Here is a 20,911-nt window from a genome sequence, read left to right on the forward strand (position 1 = left end):
CCATATTTTCTTGATGCCCTCTGCATCACTCAATAATTTGCCCAGAGAATCTTTCAATAACGAAAGTCGAGGCTTGAATTTTTTCTTTAGTTCCCCCAGCTTGAGAAATGCTGACCATGTTCTTCCCTTTTGGTAATCCTGTTTAGCAAGTCCCAAATTACCTGGCTAAATCTAAGGAACCGAAACAAAAAGAACTGGGTTTAAAAAAAAAAATTTTTTTTAAGGCAATGAGATCAAACTAATATTCCGTAAAACCAAAAACTAAACCAGCTGCAAATGAGTCAATTTAAACTCCTAACAACTCCATGGTGTGCAGAGAACTACATTCCATAGGCATGTGACCTTTTAGATTTATATTACCAAGTCTTTCTACAAGGTACTTCTAGATGGGTTCAAACCCCCAATCTTTCAGTTTGCAGTTGAGAGCTTAACCTTCCTTGCTATCCAGAGACTTAATACCCATTTGCTGTTGTTAAGTGCCACTGAGTAGATTCTAACTCATAGCAACTCAATGGAACAGAATAGAATTTCCCCAAAGGATTTTCCTAGGCTGTAATTACAGGACCATATTAAGGTCTTTTTTCCTCTTGAGCATTTGATAAGTTTGAACCACCAAACTTTTGATTAGCAAATTAGCACTTAAGGTTATGCAACCTAGTGCTTAATTGTTGCACCTTTGCCGTCAACTCGATTATGATTCGTAAAAATCTTTACAAGTCTGACAAGAAGTACCTCATAGTTTCCAATGCTGTAAATCTTTACGGAAGCAGGCTGGTGGATTAAAACTGCTACTGTTTCAGTTAGTAACCAAGACCTTAACCACTGTGCCAACAAAGCTCCTTTAACACCCACCCATAGTAGTCATAATAAAAGTTACACTTGAGCTCATTTAGTACCACTTTTTTTTTTTTCATTTAAAGTTTTTATTGTGAATTGAGTGAAAGTTGACAGGTCAGATCATCAGTTTTACATTCAACAAATCATATACTTTGTTTCATTACAATAATTATAAGCTCCTCCATGTACCATCAGTTAACAGTATTTCTCTCTATTCATTTTATTTCCTCCCTTTTTAATTTTCAAACACTCAGGCATATATAATAATTTACACCACCAAAGGGCACATTCTTCAAGTCAGCCTCCTGGCTGCCAGCTCTTAGTCCCTCTCTTCCCATGAATCTAGAGTCCTCAGCTGCTCCTCTTTCCATGTCCCTATCTCTGTCTCCATGTCTGGTTTCGCTGCTTCTCTGGATAAGGTCCCACATTCTGCTTATGCTCTTCTTCTTTGATGGTCCTAGGGTCCTCTGTTTCTAGTTTTTGTTAAGCGCCACCTTTTTAATAGCTAAGTCACTCACCCATACAAAAGCAACTGCTAGCAAGATGATTCTGACTCACGGCAACGCTGTAGGATAAGGTTAACTGCCCTACTGGGTTTCCAAGACTACAATTCTTTATGGAAGCAGACTGCTGCATCTTTTCCCCAAAGAACTGCTAGTGGGATCAAACTGTTGACCTTTCGGTTAGCAGTCAAGCACTTTAACCACAGTGCCACCCAAGGTCCTTGGCTAAATCACTAAAATGTGTTAAATGGTTTTGAGAGGTACTTGACATCTAAAATGTTTTCTTAAACTAAGAGCCAACTGTGACATTACAAACAGCTTGGAGTCTTGGTATGGCTCTGTAGGATCAGCACTGCATTGCTAACCACAGTTGTTGGTTCAAACCTACCAGCCACTTCTTGGGAACCCTATACAGGGTTCAATATGAGTCATACATAACTGACTCAACAGCACATAACAATTATAGACAACTTAGTTTACCACTCTGTGTTTTCACGAAATACTTAATATTTTGTTTGTTCTTTTATAAAATCAAATGGTTTTCTCAGAGCAGTTACTACAGTTGTCCTTAACCAGGACACTTAAGTAACAGACACAGATAGTAATTGCTATCAATAACAGTAACTTCTTAAAAGAAGGAAGCTATAGATTATTTTTAAGTAGATCTAAAAGTTTTACTATATTTGCATTTGGTGTGTATGAAAACAGAAAATATAAACAATTTATTCATGACCGCTTCTGTGAAAATACCATCTTAAGGCATGGGAAACAAATTCTTTTATTCCAAGCTACAGATCATTTTCTGTTCTCTCTTTTTTTATTTTTTTTTGGTAGTAGTGGTGGTATTTTATACTTGCACACCATACAAACCACAATTGTTTTCTGTGCTGATAATGAAATGAAAAAATTAAAAAGATCAAACACAGAAGGAACTTTCATTAATTAAAAAAGAATTATAATAAAGAGGATATAAGTGAAAAACAGCAATACATGCAATGGAAGCATAGAGGATGGAGTTACTAACTCTCCCTGGAAGGGTTAGAAGTCACTTCATAGAACTGGGTGACATTTGAGTTTAGTCTTTACATGCCTTTATCCTCCTTCTTTTTCCTATTTAGATTTTTTTTGCTTTGCTTTTTATTTAGCACCTTAACTAAGTATGGTAAAAGAATACAACCCTGGCAGCCACCTTTTCTGATTTGAAACCATTCAGTATCCCCTTATTCTATTCAAACAATTGGCTCTTGGTCTGCACATAGGTTTCTCAAAAGCACAATGAAGTGTTCCGGAATTTCCGTTCTTCGCATTGTTATCCATAGTTTGTTATTATGCACATAGTCAAAAGCCTCTGCATAGTCAATAAAACACAAGAAAATATCTTTGTCATATTCTCTTTCCGCCAACATCCATATGACATTAGCAATGAATGATACCCTCTTTCTATGCCTTCTGCTGAAGCCAGGTTTAACCTGACAGTTTCCTGTGAATATACTGTTGGAACCATTTGTGGATTACCTTCAGCAAAATTTTACTTGCATGTGATATTAGTGTGATTGTACAATGATTTCTGCATTCATTAGGGTTACCTTTCTTTGGAATGGGCAAAAACATGGATCTCTTCCAATCAGTTGGTCAGGAAAGCTGTCTTCTAAATTTCTTAGCAGACGAGTGATCACCTCGTCTACAAAGGCATGATATACACAGTAAATCAGGCCTTGATTGTCAAACAATAAACAATAGAAAAAACAAGTTTAACAGCTTAGTATCTATTTTGTTTAAAAATTTCTTGGTTACAACTGCACTTTAACAATAATTAACATTTATTGTTATCTTAGTTGCCAATATCTTCTTTTGATAATATGTATGCTCTCAATTTGGATAACAGATGTTAGGGAAACTAAACTAGTGTGGTGCTGTAGGATAAGCATTGTTAACCACAAGGTCAGTGGTTCAAATTCAATAGCCGCTCAAAGGAAATCCTATAAAGGGTTGCTCTGAGTCAGAACTGATTTGATGTCATTTAACAACAAATCCTTACAGGAACCCTAGTGGTGCCGTGATTAAGCAATAGATTGTAAACCACAAGGTTGGCAGTTCAAACTTACCAGCCCTTCCATAGGAAAAAGATGAGGCTGCATGTTCTTGTGAAAATTAAGTGTGAGGAACCCTAGGGACAGTTCTACTCTATGCTAAGAGGGTTGCTAGGAGTCAGAATCAACTTGACAGAATTAAGTTTATAAATCCTTAAAAATACCATAAATCAAGCATGAAGAAAGATCCATACTTATAGTACATGGTTTCAAAACCACAATCAACATATAAACTGCCATCCTCTTCCCTAAAAGACTTTACTCAATAATATATAACTTTTTTAGTTTAACAGCCATTTGTTAGTGCAAAATGACTCACATGACAAGGAAAGACAAACGTTAATTAAAATAGATCCTGGCTGACACATTCATATTTTTCTATCTTTTTTACATGCTGGGAATACTAGACACACAACAAAAGTTTCTTTTTGGAGCAGAATTGTTAATTGCTACATTTATAAGTGATTGGTTAAAACAACAACACAAAACACATACACAGGTAATCTCTGAAGAGACCAAAAGCACGCACAGGTCATGCTGAATTTTGTAAATTGTGCCCTTAACCCCCACAACACTTCTCTTCCTTGCCCCCTTTAAATACTTAAGTCCCACAACTTCTCCTTAAACCTAATCTCAAATGCTGTTGCAGTTCTGTGTCCTAAAGAAATTCTACCAATCTGCCCCAGTATTTTTTCTGCTTGACTTTCATTTCTGCATAAAGACCCAGGCAGCTCATTATTAACTATGTACAGCCTTGTACAATAAAATTCAGATTTCTGGGTACTTTATCTTTGTTAAGATTTAAAATTACAGTCATAAATTATAGGGTTCCTATTTATACAATTACAAGTAATCTCATATTTCCTAAACAAAAAGACTTTACAAAAATTCAACCTTACATTTAATTTTTTTCCTCTTTCTAAGAGAAACACTATTATAAAATCCATTGCTGTTATAGAAGATTTCAACTCATAGGAACTACACAGAAGAAAGTAAAAGTACCCCAGAGGGTTGCAAAGCAAAGAATGATTACTTGGGAAACTTACTGTGCTCATGAGGAACATCTACAGAGACTAGAAGCCTTCTTCACACAGAATAAGGGGATATTAAATACTTTAAAATCAGGAAAGGTGTGCACCAGGGTTGTATTCTTATATTATACTTACTCAATCTGTATACTGAGCAAATAATCCAAGAAACTAGATTATATGCAAGAGAACGTGGCATTAGGTTTGGAAGAAGACTCATTAACTTCAGTATGGGTTGCACTTCAATATAAAGAAAACAAAAATCCTCACCACCAGATCAATAAATAACAACATGATAAATGGAGAAAAGACTGAAGCTGTCAAAGACTTCATTTTGCTCAGATCAACCATCTACACTTATGGAAGAAATGGTCAAGAAATCAAATAATGTATTGCATTAGGCAACTCAGCTACACAAGATACTTCTCTAAAGTGTTTCAGAACAATGATGTAAGTGTGAGGACTAAGGTGTGCCTGACTGAAGCCATGGTATTTTCAATAACTTCATATGCACGTGTAAGTTGGATAATGAATAAAGAAGACCGTAGAAAAACTGATGCATTTGAGTTATAGTGTGGTGATGGTGGTTGTGGTGTGCTGTGGAGTCAGTTCCGACTCATAGCGACCCTGTATAGGGTTTCCAAGGCTGAAATCTTTACGGGAGCAGAAAGCCTCATCTCTCTCCCATGAAAGAACTGGTAGCTTTGAACTAGCTGACCTTGAGGTTAGCAGCCCAACTCGTAACCACTACGCTACCAGATGTCCTTTGAGGTATGGTGTAGGGGGAATATTAAAAGTACCATGGACTACTAAGAGAACAAACCAGTCTGTGTTGTAAGAAGTACAGCCAGAATGCTTATGGAAGCCAGGATGGCCAGACTTCATCTCTCATACTTCTGACATATCATCAGAAGGGCCCAGCCCCTGGAGAAGGATATCATGTTTGGTAAAGTGGAGGGTCAGCAAAAGAAAGGAGTACTCTCAACAAAATGTATTGGCACAGTGGCATTGGCAATGGGCTCAAGTGTAGCAATGATTGTGAGGTTGGTGCAGGAGTGGCCAGTGTTTCATTCTGTTTTTCATAAGATCACTATGAGTCAGTATCGACTTGATTGCACCTAACAACAACCTTTATGGACACAGCCCATCATGTCTTTCTCCTGTGGAGCAGTTGGTATACTCCAACTATGGACCTTTTGGTTAGCTGCTGAGAGCTTTAACCACTACACAACCAGGATTCCTACTACAAAATATTGTTGGTTAAGTGTTGTACAGTTGATTACAACTCATTGCGACCTTGTGTAGTTTTCAAGGAGCATCTAGTGGGTTTGAACTGCCAACCTTCTGATTCAATCTGACCTTCTGGTCCAGTGCATTATCCTACAGCATCATGTTGTTGTTTTTTAAGTGCCATCAAGTTTGTTCTGATCATATCGCTACATAGTCAAGGGTTTCCAAGGAATGGCTGATGAACTTGAACTACCGACCTTGCAGTTCAAACTGATTTGGCAGTCCATAGCATTAGTACACAGTGCCACACAAGGATCACATAATTTAAAAACACAGTAAAATCGCTCCCCCCAAAAAGGATATAGTCTTATTTTTAAATCTATAAATTTTTTAAGAGCCCTGGTACATATGGCCACAGAGGGCTAGAGTGTAGAGTGATACATCCAGGTGATATGAAGTAAGGGGAGATTCACAAGAACACCCATACTTGCAGATAGTATCTACTTGACCTGACTTCAATGGCTGGATGATCAGAACTCGACTAGAGGAAGAAAGAAGAGTAAAAAGAGTAATCTGCTACAATTTGCTGAACTTGACCTATACTTATGGATGTAGTAGCTCAAAAGAGGGAACGAATCTTTACAGCAAGGATCATTCTCGCCCCTCAGTACACAGTGTTGACAGGAATAGGCAACTCAGACATTGGCTACCCAAAATGGGGGAAGGGAGGCCTACAAAGGCACTACAAAGTGACTAGCTTATAAGCTTTCAAGAAGAAGCCTAGTTCCAAAGGGTGCAAGGGAAGGCAGAATATCCACTGAGTGGTTTCCAATCTGTCTGGACGGGGCTGATGAAAGGAGATGGGGATAAGACTCTAGTGGTACAATAATGAATAAATGCTACCAGGACTGACTGTGAGAGTTGCTAATGTAAAGTTGGATGTTTTGTAACAAAAGGAGGAGAGTGGTTGATTTTGCAGTCCAGGAGCCGTGCCTGGGACCATCAAGGAAGAAGAGCAGAGTGTGGGACCCTATCCAGAGAAGCAGTGACTCCAGAAATGGAGGCATAGACAATGGCATGGAGAGATGGAGCAGCTGGGGACTCTGGACTCAGGGAGGGAGAGGAACTGTGTGCTGAAGGCTAGGGTGCAGCCTTACGGGGTGTTCCTTTTGGTTTTTTGATGATACATGGAGGGAATTTTAATCATTTCAATGAAATATTATAGGATGAACGTAAAGCTTATGTTCTCCCATGTAAACAAACTATCACTCATTTCACAATAAAAAAACTTAAAAGATAAAAATAAATAAAATGAGCCCTGGTAGTATAGTGGGTTACAAGCTGGGCTGCTAACTGCAAATTCAGCAGTCTGAATCTACCAGTCATTCAGCAGGAGAAAGATGAGGCTTTGTACTTCCATAAAGATTCAGAAACCCTACCAGGGTCATTATGAGTTGGAATCCTCTCCCTGGCACACAATCACCACCAAAATAATGCTATTTTTAAAAAACACAGTATATAGCATATGATTTAAAATAAAACATAAACACAAACACAGAGATAGAAGAAATTTCAACCCAAGATCTGGCAAGAGAAATAATTTTTAAGAGGTCGATTATAAAACCTGTTGTTGTTAAGTGCCACTGAGTCGTGTTCTGACCCATAGAGACCCTGTAAAGGGTTTCCAAGGAGCAGCTGTTGAGTTTGAACCACAGGCCTCCCAGTTCAAGCGGACTTTGCAGTCCACCGCATTAACCAACAGTACCACACCAGGACTCCTAGGAAACCTCAAATGTTTATGTTGTTCTTTCATTTTGGTGGTGGTGGTGATATTTGCTTTGTGCTTGAAGATACTGCCCTCAAATATCTCCCACTAAAATGAGCAATATAGAAGTGGTAAGAGTCCTTCCAACTTATAGCGACCCTGTATAGGGTTTCCAAGGAGCAGCTGGAGTGAGTTTGAACAACCAAACTTGTGGTTCTCAGCCTAGTGCTGATCCTAAAGCCCTACACCAGGACGGCACTTGTCATATTTTCTCATAATTACTTGTTTGCTGCAAAGGATAGACATTCACATATTTTATGAAAAAATAGATTGATAAAAGCCATAAACCTGGATTGAAGACTATGCCCAAAAGTAAGTGGTACAAAATTTGAATCAATGATTTTGCAGTTAGCAGTCTGGTGGTTATACTACAGTGCCAGACCAGAACTCCTATCTAAAGTATAAAAGGAAAAAAATATATAGATACATATATATACACACACATATAATGTATATATAGGATGAGGAGAATGGTCTGAAATTAGATAGTAGTGACAGTCATAAAACTGTAAATACACTAAAAACCACCAAAGATTATACTTTGAAAGGGTGAATTTCATTATATTAAAATTACTTCTCAATATAAAATAAATAACATATTTAATTTAAAACTGCATTTAAAGGAACTGTATTAAATCCTGGTGTGGCAATATAGAACAAGCACTGAACCACAAGGTTGGTTTGAACCGCAAGGCTGGATATTGAAACTCAGCCATCCACTCCTTGAAAACCCTATACAGGGTCACTATGAATTGTAACGGACTCAATGCCTCTTAACAAAAACAATACTAAACCTGAAAAACCTAAAATACTATTTTTTTTAGGAGAAATGCCAAGGAATGAAAAGCTAAAAACCTAGGTAATATCAAACTATTTTGTTCATAAACAATTCAATTTCAAAATAATGGGAATCCATTTGCAGCACTTTAAAAACTACTACAGCAAATTATCCATACGGAGCAAGAACTGAAACACATTATTATTATTATTATTATTATTATTATTTATATTTTCATATTTAAGAAATTACATTAGGCTAACAGTTCTATGTTTTTGGGAAAATCTTAGTCAAATAGGCCTTAATTCTAACATTTGGATTAATGTGGATTTTTATTATTTCCCATTAAAAAATAAAATCACTTCAGTGAAATTAAAAGTTACTTTTCTAATGAACAGTTTCTTAAACAATCCATTAAAACAACCCAAGATATCCATAGGCATTTATTTTCTAAACAGAAAAGGTTTCCTGGGGGGTGGGGGAGAGAAGTTATAATTATGGCTGTAAATTTTGTTTATAATTTATTACATTCATTAAATAAAATTATCTATGCTAAAATAACATCTAACTGTTAAGTGACAAAACGCCACCCAAAAGAGTCTTGCGGTCTTTATAATCATAAAAGATTTTATGATTATAGTAACACTGTACAGGGTTTCCGAGGAGCCACTGTTGAGTTTGAACCGCCGACCTTGAGATTCAAACCAACTTTGCAGTCCAGTGCATTAATCCACAGCACCACCAAAACAATAGAAACAAAAATTTTGGTTGCTTTTATCAAACAGCAAACTTTATGGCTTAGAAAACTAAACCAAAGCCAAGTATACTAACTATGCTGTACAATTTCAAAGCTGAAAATTTTTTTAAAAGAATGTACCACTGCCATGTCTCCTTTAAAGTTGCTGTTTTTAAGTACCATCAAGTCTGTTCCAACTCAAAGAGACTCTGCATAGGGTTTCGAAGTAGTGGTCTGAACCATCAACTTTGTGATTAGCAGTCCAGACTGCTTATCCTACAGTTCCACACCAAGACTCATTTTAAGTTAGTGTGTGATGTTGTTGTTAAGTACCGTGGAGTTGGTTCCGACTCATAGTGACCCTGCACGGGTTTCCGAGGCTATAAACTTTTATGGGAGCAGAATGCCTCATCTTTCTTCTGCAGAACCACTGGTAGTTTCAAACTGCTGACCATGAGGTTGGCAGCCCGACTTGTAACCACTACGCTACCAGAGCTCCTTTGGTGGTGGTGATGGTGACGTGCCATGGAGTCGGTTCTTACTCATAGCGACCCTGTACAGGGTTTCCAAGGCTTTAAATCTTTACAGGAGCAGAAAGCCTCATCTTTCTCCCGCGGGACATTTGGTAGTTTTGAACTGCTGACCTTGCTATTCACAGCCCGATTCGTAACTACTACGCTACCAAAGCTCCTTAGAGCTCCTTTAGTGTGTGATAAATATAAGTAAATACTATGATATCTACCTCCATTTTCACTTTCTCAAATACTTCTGCAAAAGAATGAATGTACCTTTCTGATCATTTATGAAATTGCACAGATATCACCACATGGGGTCAGTTATAAGAGAGACAAACCCGCATTTCCTCAGGAAAGTTTTTCTTTGTATTGTAACTCACTGCTAATTGAGTTGATTCCAACTCAGAGCTACTCTACAGGACAGAGTAGAACTGCTTTGTCTATGCTGTAAATCTTTATGGACGCAGGCAGTCTCATCATTCTCCCACAGTGTAGCAGGTGGGTTTGAACCGCCAACCTTTCCGTTAGCAGCTCAATGCTTAACCTACTGCACCACTAGGGTTCCTTTCTTTGAACTATAGAAAAGATTAAAGATACAGAAAGACCTGTTGCAAAATTAACCATGAACCAATTTCTTCTAAAACAACCAAAGAATTTCTTCTACTAGCCATGCTGTGTGCCCTCAAGTTGATTCTGACTCATACTGATACTACAGGACAGAGTATAACTGCCACATAGGGGTTTCCAAGGATCTAACTGGGAGTGTGTAGACTCCTGGTATGGTGCTTTAGGATCAGCACTCTAGATTGTGAACCACAAGATCTGCAGTTCAAATCCTCGGAAACTCTATAAAGGGGTCATTATGAGTCAGAACCAACTCAACAACACCTAACAACAACAATTGGGAGTGTAATGACTTTGTACAATAAGCACTGGACTGCAAACCACAAGATCAGTGGTTTGAGGACATCAAGCGTTCCACAGGAGAAAGATGAGGCTTTCTGTTCCCATAAAGATTTATAACCTCAGAAACCCTATATGGGGTTTTGGAAGGCAAAACACTGTGTAGTACTGTAATGGTTAGGGTTTTGTGTCAACCTGACTAGGCCAGGATTTCCAGAGGTTTAGTAGTTGGGAGTCCTGGTGTGATACTGCAGGATAATGCACCAGAATGAAAGGTTGCCTTAAATCATGAGGTTGGCAGTTCAAACCCATCAGCTACTCTTCGGAAACCCTAGATGTGATTGCTATGAGTCAGAACCAGCTGGGCAGCACTTAACAACAAGTAGTTGGGATGTGCTTATTCCCATAGTGATGAAACCTAATACAGACATAATTAACTCTATGATGATTAGCTATAGCAGCCAATCAACTGAAAGGATGTTTCCTTCAGTGTAGCCTGCTCCCAATATATTGGACACACTGGAAGGCTCACTCTCTCTCTCTTCTGCTGAGGACTTGGGATTCTGCAATTGTGAGCCATTCCCTTGATAATAAAATGTACTCTCTCTCTCTATGTGTGTTGTTATATGCAGTGGAGTCAGTTCCGAATCACAGAGACCCTGTACAGGGTTTCTGAGGCTGTAAATCTTTATGGGAGCAGAAAGCCTCATCTTTCTCCCATGGGAACAGCTGGGAGTTTTGAACTGCTGACGCTGAGGTTACAAATTTGGGTTAGCAGCCCAATTCGTAACCACAACGCTACCAGAACTCCCACATATATATATATACACACACATATATATTTCTTACTAGTTCTGTTTCTTTAGAAAACCAAGTCAAAGGCAAGTGTCTTCCTAGTGCAATAAAATAAGCCAATCCAGCATAAATTATGCTTATTGCAGTGCTGGATTCATACAAAGTTTTTTTAAAAAAAAGTCTCCAAGACCAAAAAGAAAGAAAAAAAGTGAGGCTACACTAAGGAGTCCTGGTGTAGCACTGTGGCTTTGACAGACTGCAAAGCCATTTGAACTTCAAGGTCGGCGATTCAAGCTCACCAACTGCTCCTCGGAAACCCTTTACAGGGTTGCTATGGGTCAGAATCGACTCGGTGGTACTAACAACAACAACAATACTAAGGAGACAGGATTGTCCTAATGGTAACAAGTCATAGTGTAGAGAAAAAGTGAAGAACCCAGGAAAGATGTTAATATTCCAGCTTGGCTCCTAGCAAAGCAAAATCAAAGCAACCCAAGGAAATGATCCTCAAATTATGCCCCAAGTTGAACCACAGATAAAGATAAACAAAATGTGAGACCAACAAGTTAAAAATCCTATTTGGGCTAGGTTCAAGGCAGATGAGTCCAACATGTTCATACAGAGAGAGCTGGCTACATGGCTGATGAGTTCAATATGTCCATATACAGAGAGCTAGCTACATGGCAGACAACTCCCATATGTTCATAAACAGAGAGCTACCTACATACCAGAGTAGTGCAACATTTCCATATACAGAGTTATAGCTACAGGGCAGATGAGTCCAACATGTCCATGTACTGAGAGCTAGCTACATGGCAGACGAAAAAAAAAAAAAGACAAGGGAGTGTGTAAACTTGTTATTTACAAAGCATTTTATATTGTATCAGCTCAAAGTAATCTAGGGATGGAGTCCCACTGTGATGCTGTTAGACAAGCACTGAACTACTAACCATAAATTAGCTGCTCCTTTGAAACGCTATATATTGGTGTTAAGAGTCAGCACTGACTAGACAGCACTTAAGAGTAAATCTAGAGATGATTTAAAGTATACAGGAGATGTGTTGTGTACACTATATGTAAATATTCCATTTTATTTAAGAGCATTCATGGATTTTAGTATTTGCAAACCCCTATGGGTATTCAGGGGTGACTGTTTTTATACGTAATTTTTTTTCACCCTATCTGAAAGACTTTTATTTCTTTGTTGAAGGTTGGGCGGGGGTGGGGGGTAGGATACACACACACAATGGATAGGGACCTGCTCAGTACTTCTTGGCAGCCACCTTACTCTTGGCAGCCAGGACATTACTCAGCTCCTCTTGGCACAGATGTGCATCTCCAACCTTTTCCCGATGAACTTGAGTACCAACTTATCCTTAGAGACCTTGAGAAGCTCCATGGCACACTGCTCATAAAGGCCTAACACTGCACACCTCCCAAATCTGGTGTGCTTAGTGAGGTGCCCAGGGCTGTGCCTCAGCTTGCTCACATTCTTGGTTGCCTGTGTCCCTTGTTGAGGCTAACAGCGATAGGGTAGTGCATAGCCATGGCTGCTATGGTAGAAGGCTCATAATGTATTTTTGAAAAATATCAAAGATACTGATGTTACAGTTATTTCCTGGAAGTTTCTTTGCACCAATTTTGGTTTCAAACAATTTGGTTTAAATGTGGTACTTTTCAAGTACGGATAAATTTGAAGACAAATGATATACATTAAGACCTGATAAGATGATACCTGTGTGAGATGGAAGCCAATCATAAAACGAAAACTCACTTACTTTCTACTAATAGGAGTCCTGGTGTGTCCAGGTAAAACACTGGACTGTCAACTGTAATATCAGCAGAACACACTCACCGGCTGCTCCTCTGAAATCCTACACAAGGTCACTGTGAGTCAGAATGCTCAATGGCAATTAACAGAGAGTGAAAGAAAAGTGTAAGGTTACAACCTGTCAAAGATGGAAAACTTGCAAGACCTGAAAAAATAAGGAAATCCAGTCAGATTCCAACTCTGAAAGGTTTCTCTATATATAGTAAAGTTTTCTTCATTTTGATCAACACATGGTTGTTCTGGTTAATCAGATATGGTGAGATGTTATCACATTGATGGCCTTTACAAGGTATTTCCAAAATGGATTTGCTTGGGATGGGGGAAAGGATTAATGATTATGAAATTTTATCTTTTAAATTTGAATCATGGGCAGTATTACCTAATTAAAACAATGTAAAATCTGCTGGTTAAATATCCATCTCCTTATACTTTAAATAGGAGTCCTGGTGTGGTGCTTCAGGAGAATGTACTAGGATTGCAAAATCAGCTTGAACTGCAAGGTCAGCAGCTAAAACCCACCAGCTGCTCCTCAAAAACTATAGACAGGGTCGCTTTGAGTCAGAACTAACTCACTTGCACTTAACACCAACAACAAAATACTTGAAATGGAGGTCTGTTGTGACACTGTAAGATAAGCATTGGATCAAACGGGTGGTTTGAATTGCAATGCAAGGTGGATGGCTCAAATTCACCAGCAGCTCCTGGGAAACCCTATACAGAGTCACTATGAGTCAGGAACTGACTTGATAGTACTAATCAAACAACATACTTTAAATGGTTTTCAAGGTCCTACTTATTCAGTTTCGACTTCAGATAACAAGTTCAAACTGAGAGGGATATCTGAAAACTTTACAGAACAACTATCAGAATAACAAAAACTTTTTTTTTTTTTTTTTAAATAAGTGAGTATATTCAATGTCTATAAGTTAAGGAAACCATATTAAGGAGTTCTGGCAGCGTAGTGGTTACAAATCTGGCTGTGAACTGCAAGGTCAGCAGTTCTAAACTACCAGCTGCTCTGCGGGAGAAAGATGAGGCTTTCTGCTCCTGTAAAGATTTACAGCCTCGGAAACCCTGTTCAGGGTCGCTATGGACCGGAATCGACTCAACAGCACTTAACAACAACATAGGTTAAGGAAAACATATTAAGAACTGAAAAAACCAACGTTAGTATAAAGAAACTTAAGAAAATTAATATTTAATTTGGAATCTCTCTTTCCAATACCAGGATGTTGTTGTTTGTTGTTTAGTGCCGTTGAGTCGATTCCGACCCATAGCAACCCTGTATAGGGTTTCCAAGGAGCAGCTGGTAAGCTTGAACCGCCAGCCTTGCAGTTCAATAGGCTTTGCAGTCTGGCGCATTAACCCAGAGCGCCACACCAGGACAATACCAGGATAAAGAATAGTTTATCAACATACTTATTACCATATTTCCCATACAAACTCACCCAGACACAGTTTTGCAGTTTGCAAAAGACCTTATAGCATATGCATTGTTTGTGTAGAAATATACAAAACTACAAACTCCTCATAGGAACTGTCATAATTGTTTACGTGAGGAAGTTTCAAAATGTTCATGGATAACCTCCATTACCTTTTCATTCCATTTTCCCATGAACGTTTGAAAACACCCTCCTATAATAATTATAAAAGTCTGATTTACAAATAACTCTTATGGTTACAAATCGGGCTGCAAACCACAAGGTCAACATTCAATGCTCCCTTGTTCTGTTAGAACAAATGCCTGCCACTTGGTCTGTGTACAGGTTCCTCATGAGCACAATTAAATGTTCCGGAATACTCACACTTCGCAATGTTGTCTATAGATGTTCACTGTTGCTTTACTGACTATGCAAAGGGTTTAGATTGTGTGGCTAATAACAAGCTATGGACAACATTGCAAAGTATGAGTTTTCCAGAACACTTAATTGTGCTCATGAGGAACCTGTACAAAGACCAAGAGGCAGTTGTTTGAACACAACAAGGGAATACCAAATGGTTTCAATTTAGGAAAGGTGTGAGCCAGGAATAACCAAATTTAGAACCTTCAAAACCTGTAACTACCATAACTTTAAATAAATCAATATGATTTGCACAAAGGGCACGTTACCCACTAATATTTTCTCACGCTTACTAAATAACCTATTCCTAAACCATGGGTTTAAATTTTAAAATAACCATATCACATTAAAAAATAATTTTACTGTGGTTTAGGTATAAGTTTAAATGACATTAGAAACACTCTAAATAACAGATCTCATGACTTGTTGGTAAGTATTGTCAAGTCAATTTTGATTCACAGAGACACTGTATAATTTCCTAGGCTGTAAGTATTTAAGGGCACAGAAAGCCTCATCTTTCTCCAATGGAGCAACAAGTGGCCTCAAACCATCAAGCTTGTGGTGTAAAGTGCAGTCCTTATCCTACAAAGCCACTGTGCTCCCCAATTCCATGACTAAAATACTACAAATTTAACAATATATAACTCGAGGCAGTTTTTTTTTTTTTTAAATCATGGACTTCAGTTTCACATTTTAAAAATTACATAACGAAAGTACTGAGTTCTTATGATAGCAAATAATTTATATTACTTTATACAGGGTCTTGCTTTTACTTTCTGAATACAGTTAAAAGAAAAATTCTATTGAAAGTTAATATATGCTGACTTAATTGCACCTAACAACAACATCAAATTCAGAGAACACTCACATCATACAATCATACAATCCTGATGTCATGTTTTGCCTCATATAAACCAGCTTACAGAGATCCTAGATTCTGAAGTAGTACATTAGGTTATAAAAATGAAAGAGAACAGAATACTCATATAAACCTATTATGTACTAGATATCCTATACAACCTAAAATGGCAACGTAAAGCATTTAAGATAGGTTCCACTTTGTGAGAAATCCAAGGTCGAGTAAGACAAAGTAATGTGCATAACCACAGTTCTTAAAGCAGGATTTAAACTTAGTTCTGACAACACAGTTCACGTTTCACGTTCTTTCCATTGTTTTTGAGGAAAGAATTAACAAATAGCAATACATTCAACTACCATGCCTCTGTCTGTTTGCTATACTGTGGTGGCTTGTACGTTGCTACCATGCTGGAAGCTATGCCACTGGCATTTCCAATATCTACAGGATCATTCATGATAAACAAGTTTCAGACTAAGACAAACCAAGGGGGGGAAAAATTCTACTTCCAAAAATTAGACAATGAAACCTTAATGATTATAATAATATAGCATCCAATATAGTACTGGAAGATGAGCACTCCCTAGGTTGGAAGGCACTACACAATTGTCACATCAATGGACTCAAACATACCAACAGTCATTAATATGATGTAGGACAAGGTATCACACCAAGTTCTATTATATATATATGTTTGTTATATATAAAATCACTGTGAATTGGCACCCACTATATGGCAACTAACAACAACAAAAATATATTTTTTAATTATATAAAAGTAACTGTTGGAAAAATAAATATGCATCCATAACAAGAAATTCTATAAAAATATGGATATCTTTCCACAGAAAACAAACTGTATTCTACTCCAAAGAGGAACTATGGGATATAAATTTATACTGAATGTGCACATTCAATATAAGCACTGGTAAGTTAAATCTTTGAGTACAAAACATCCCCTTTATTGCTGTTAAATTCCATGGAGTTGGTTCCAACTCATAGTGATCCTGTATAAGGTTTCCAAGAAGCAGCTGGCAGGTTTGAACCACCACCTTGCGGTTCAAAGTAACCTTGCAGTAATCATCGTGGAGCCCTTAACAAATTAACTATGCAATGTAACACTGTTTAAAGTTAAAAGTCTAGAAAAAAATTTTTCTTAATCAACCTTATAAAAATTTCCAAGGTCAGCTGAAACAGAATAGTGTCTTCATTTCAGAGTTGAGGAAAGTAGGGTTAAACATATTTAACCAACTTACCTAAGATCCATCAAGTTAATTATTTTTTTTTTTACAATTGGGACAAATCCTATTAATATTATTTCACTTATAATCTACTAACCCATTCAAAATGTGATTTATCAACAAGATATCCAAGTTATCATATAATTCTATAATCTTATAGAGAATATGGGCTCTGTATGATTAGTACTGGACTGTGAACCACACAGGTCAGTGGTTTGAGCCCATCTGTCACTCCATAAGAGAAAGATGAGGCTTTCCATTCCCTCAAAGATGTACAACCTCACAAACTCTATATAGGGTGCCTCTAAGTGGGGACCAACTCATGGCACAAAACAACAGAATATAGTTAACATTTTTTAGATGTCACAGCAATTTGGAGAACAAAGAATCTACATAATTATATTTTCTGAGAACATAAGTAAGTAAAAAGCACATGAATTTGAAAATTAAAGAAGCAGCAGTAAAAATCACATCATTTCACAAAGTCAGAAATATTCCCATATTTTAGCCAAAATGTTAAGCCCACTTTTTCTGCCTAGCTCAAATGTTTTACCTACATATGAATACTGTTTTAAATCTATGTGCTGAAATTAGATATTATAGAGTGACTTAGTGGTAAAAAGTTGGGACACTTTGCTTCTGTAAAGATCACAGCCCTGGAAACCCTATGGGGCAGTTCTACTTTACAGGGTAAGTATGAGTTGGAATCAACTTGATGGCAGTAACTTTAACCTGTGGTCAACACATGATCTAAAAAATATTTTAATACCATTATCAGACATAGTAATGAGAGAAGAAAAAATATACATAACAGTATACTAAATAGATGACAAAGGGGCATATTTTAACATATCATATTAATGTGTCTTATGAGAAACAATAGGAATTAATCCTGTATATAATAATTAATTTAAAAAACTCTTTCAACAAATGTTTGTGAATTTGATGCTTATCATACTGGAAGGTCACACCTTTGAATCTCAATTTCTCCCTGTCAATTTGTCCATAGTTATTGCTAATAAATAGGAAAGAAGGATTTAAATCTATATTTTCTAACTAAAATCCAAAGCTCTTTCTACTATGCTACATTAAGAGCAGCAATCTAGGCTTATCCCACTTAAAATATATGCCATTAATATCACAAATACAAATATGGCTACAGTATCACTCAGACATTTGATATGCCTCAATTTTTATTTTAGGGTCATACAACAAAACTGTATGGGGATAATGCAGATTAACTCCAAACTTCTTGGAATATATATACAGCTTAGATAAAAATTAATAGAGAAATCCATATATTACTGATGACCACATATTGTTGGGAATTCTACTTACCCGTTTTGAAGCACAGTGTTCATTCTTTTCATCTGTCATCTTCCCACTTGTAAGTGCTTTCCTTGAGTGCTTGATAGTTGTTTTTATAGCAGGTCGACATACATAATTCTCCAAGTTCTTGGGAGGTTTCTTAGTTCTCTTAGCCTGAAGGCCAATTTTTAATTTTAAATTTCCCTCTGAAAAGTTTGTTTCTTTTACTGAAAATTGTTGCTGTGCATCAGTCAAACCATCATTATTTCCTGCCTCAACATTTCTTTCCCGATTCCACTTCCGAAGGTCCTCTTCTTCCTTTGGGTTGTTCTCTAGCTCTATTTCTCTCTTGCTGACCAGTGTGCCAGTGTTGACAGCAGAGGGACTCTTTCTTGAAAATCCTTCGGAATCAGAACCCAATCCTAACATAGCAGTATTTCTAGAGTCCATCACAAGTGTATGTTATTGCGAAAGAATCTTGTGAAAATTTTACAGAACTATGTTCCATAAAAAATAGAGATCTCCAAGACTTGCAACCAGCATCTCTTCCTCTGTAGGATAGACCATAACAAAAATTTATCAGAAGAGAGGTAATCACTGATTAGCATGAGTAATACATGTAGGGGAGGGACACAAGGATGTCAAGAATAACCCAATTATCACAGTTAAAACAAAACAAATCAAAATAGAGTTCAAAATGAATATAAACTCATTTAGTTATAAAGACATTTTAATAGCACATATAAATACATATAAACATACATAATCTTAAATACAAACATATTTAATTGTAAGTTTATCACTCTATGTTGTTGTTGTTATGTGCTGTAGAGTCGCTATCACTCTATAGATATCATGAAATAGCTTTAGTAGTATGGTGCAAATAAAAATTTAAATACCACTGTTACAATACAACCAAGAAGTTTTTGCAACAGATGGCTAAGCAAATGGAGCCTAAGACAAAAATAATTTCACATATTTTGTATAGCACTCTGTCATTTCAAATAAAATATATTTCCTACATATTAGTTGAATAAAACCACTTTCATTTCAGGTAAAGAATTATCTTTGAGTTGTTTTCACTGCTCCAAGTTTTTAAAAGACTGGCAAAAGATTATCAGGCTTTTAGGGTAGGACTCTTAGGTTAGAATTATTTCTGTTGTTAGGATAAAATTTAAATCTGAATCCATTCATTCATTAATTTAGAAATATTTCTGAGCACTTACAATGTACCAGGCACTGTTTTACATTCTAGAAATAAAGTACTGAACAAAATATACCCAGTTTCTAAACTTACAATGAAGAGAAATAAAATTATCAAATTATATTAACTATACCTGTCATTAACTACTGAATGTAAAACCAAACCAAAACAATTTCCCATTCTTGATAGTTATTCAAGTATACATCTGACACAAGATTAAGTACTAGTATTTTATAAAAGCGAGCATCATATTCCTGTTTTTGAAGAATATTTTACAGCATAAATAAGTAAAATTCCCAAGGGCAAAGATATGCTATAGTTGTTCTACAATCACCACAAGGAACATAAATAAAATGACTAGCTCAATGACTGGCACAAGGCAGAAGTATAATAAATGAAATAAAAAAAACTTTAATTACTATTATTTTAAGCAGTTACTCAACATATATGAAGGGACTTCAAAATGTTTGTGGAAATAATCCATTATCCATCAATTATTTTTTTTCATGAACTTTTTTGAAGCCCCCTAGCACTTACCAACTGCCTAAACTTTTAGTGTTTGTTCATACTCTGTTACATCACACAAACTAAAGAATGTTCTTCTAATCATTTCAGTAATAATGCTTCTTGCTGTTTACCACTTCACGTCTTAACACTTCACAACAGAAACTATTATTTAGCCAGTTCAGTTTTCTTTACTATCCCAAATAAGTCAGACTAATTTCTACTTCTGTGCTATGTGTTTTCTTTCCCCATAAAAGTTCATATTTCTAACATATTTTCCAGAACTCACTAGTAGCAAAACCTGACTTGATCTGGGGCCACTTTAGTCCTAATTGTCACCATTTTTGTGAATCTTTATACATGTCAGTACAGAGTGATTACTGTGCTTGATGAAAGAGTGCTATTCAGTCATCACAGAGGGGTTCACCCAATCTATATTATATATTACCTTTCTAAAAGACAAAATGTATTTCTGGTATCAAAAGTTTTTAAACAATGGTATGTGTGGGTATATTTTCAGACCTACATTTAAGTTTGCACTGACCCAATTCTTCCCTGAATACCTATTTGGATCACAATTTGGATAACTAACTGCACTCCCACCCGACTCCACATTTGCTAACTACATCTAAGTTGTTGTGCACTGTCAATTATAACACATAGTGACCCAAGAGAACAGAGTAAAACTGCTCAATAGGGTTGGTTTTTTTTTTTTAATTTTTAAAATTTATTAAAAACTAGATAATCATATCAATTGATGCAGAAAAAGCACTTGAAAAAATCCAACATCTATTCTTTTTTTGTTAATTTAAGGTTTTTATTGTGGATTGAGTGAAAGTTTACAGGGCACATCATCAGTTTCACATTCAACAATTCATATAACTTG

The 20,911-nt window shown here is 36.7% G+C and overlaps 1 protein-coding gene across 1 annotated transcript in view; it reads right to left on the reverse strand.

Annotated features, from left to right (window-relative positions):
- Positions 1 to 20,911, reverse strand: part of ASH1L (ash1 (absent, small, or homeotic)-like (Drosophila)) — a 329,236-nt gene that overhangs the window by 237,127 nt on the left and 71,198 nt on the right. The window contains exon 3 of the mRNA XM_006861559.1: positions 18,348 to 18,860. Within this exon, the coding sequence (XP_006861621.1) occupies positions 18,348 to 18,767 (420 nt within the window). The 5' untranslated portion in view covers positions 18,768 to 18,860. The remainder of the gene's footprint in view (positions 1 to 18,347; positions 18,861 to 20,911) is intronic.

This window comes from Chrysochloris asiatica, unplaced genomic scaffold, assembly GCF_000296735.1.
Source record: "Chrysochloris asiatica unplaced genomic scaffold, ChrAsi1.0 scaffold00042, whole genome shotgun sequence".
NCBI lineage: Eukaryota > Metazoa > Chordata > Mammalia > Afrosoricida > Chrysochloridae > Chrysochloris > Chrysochloris asiatica.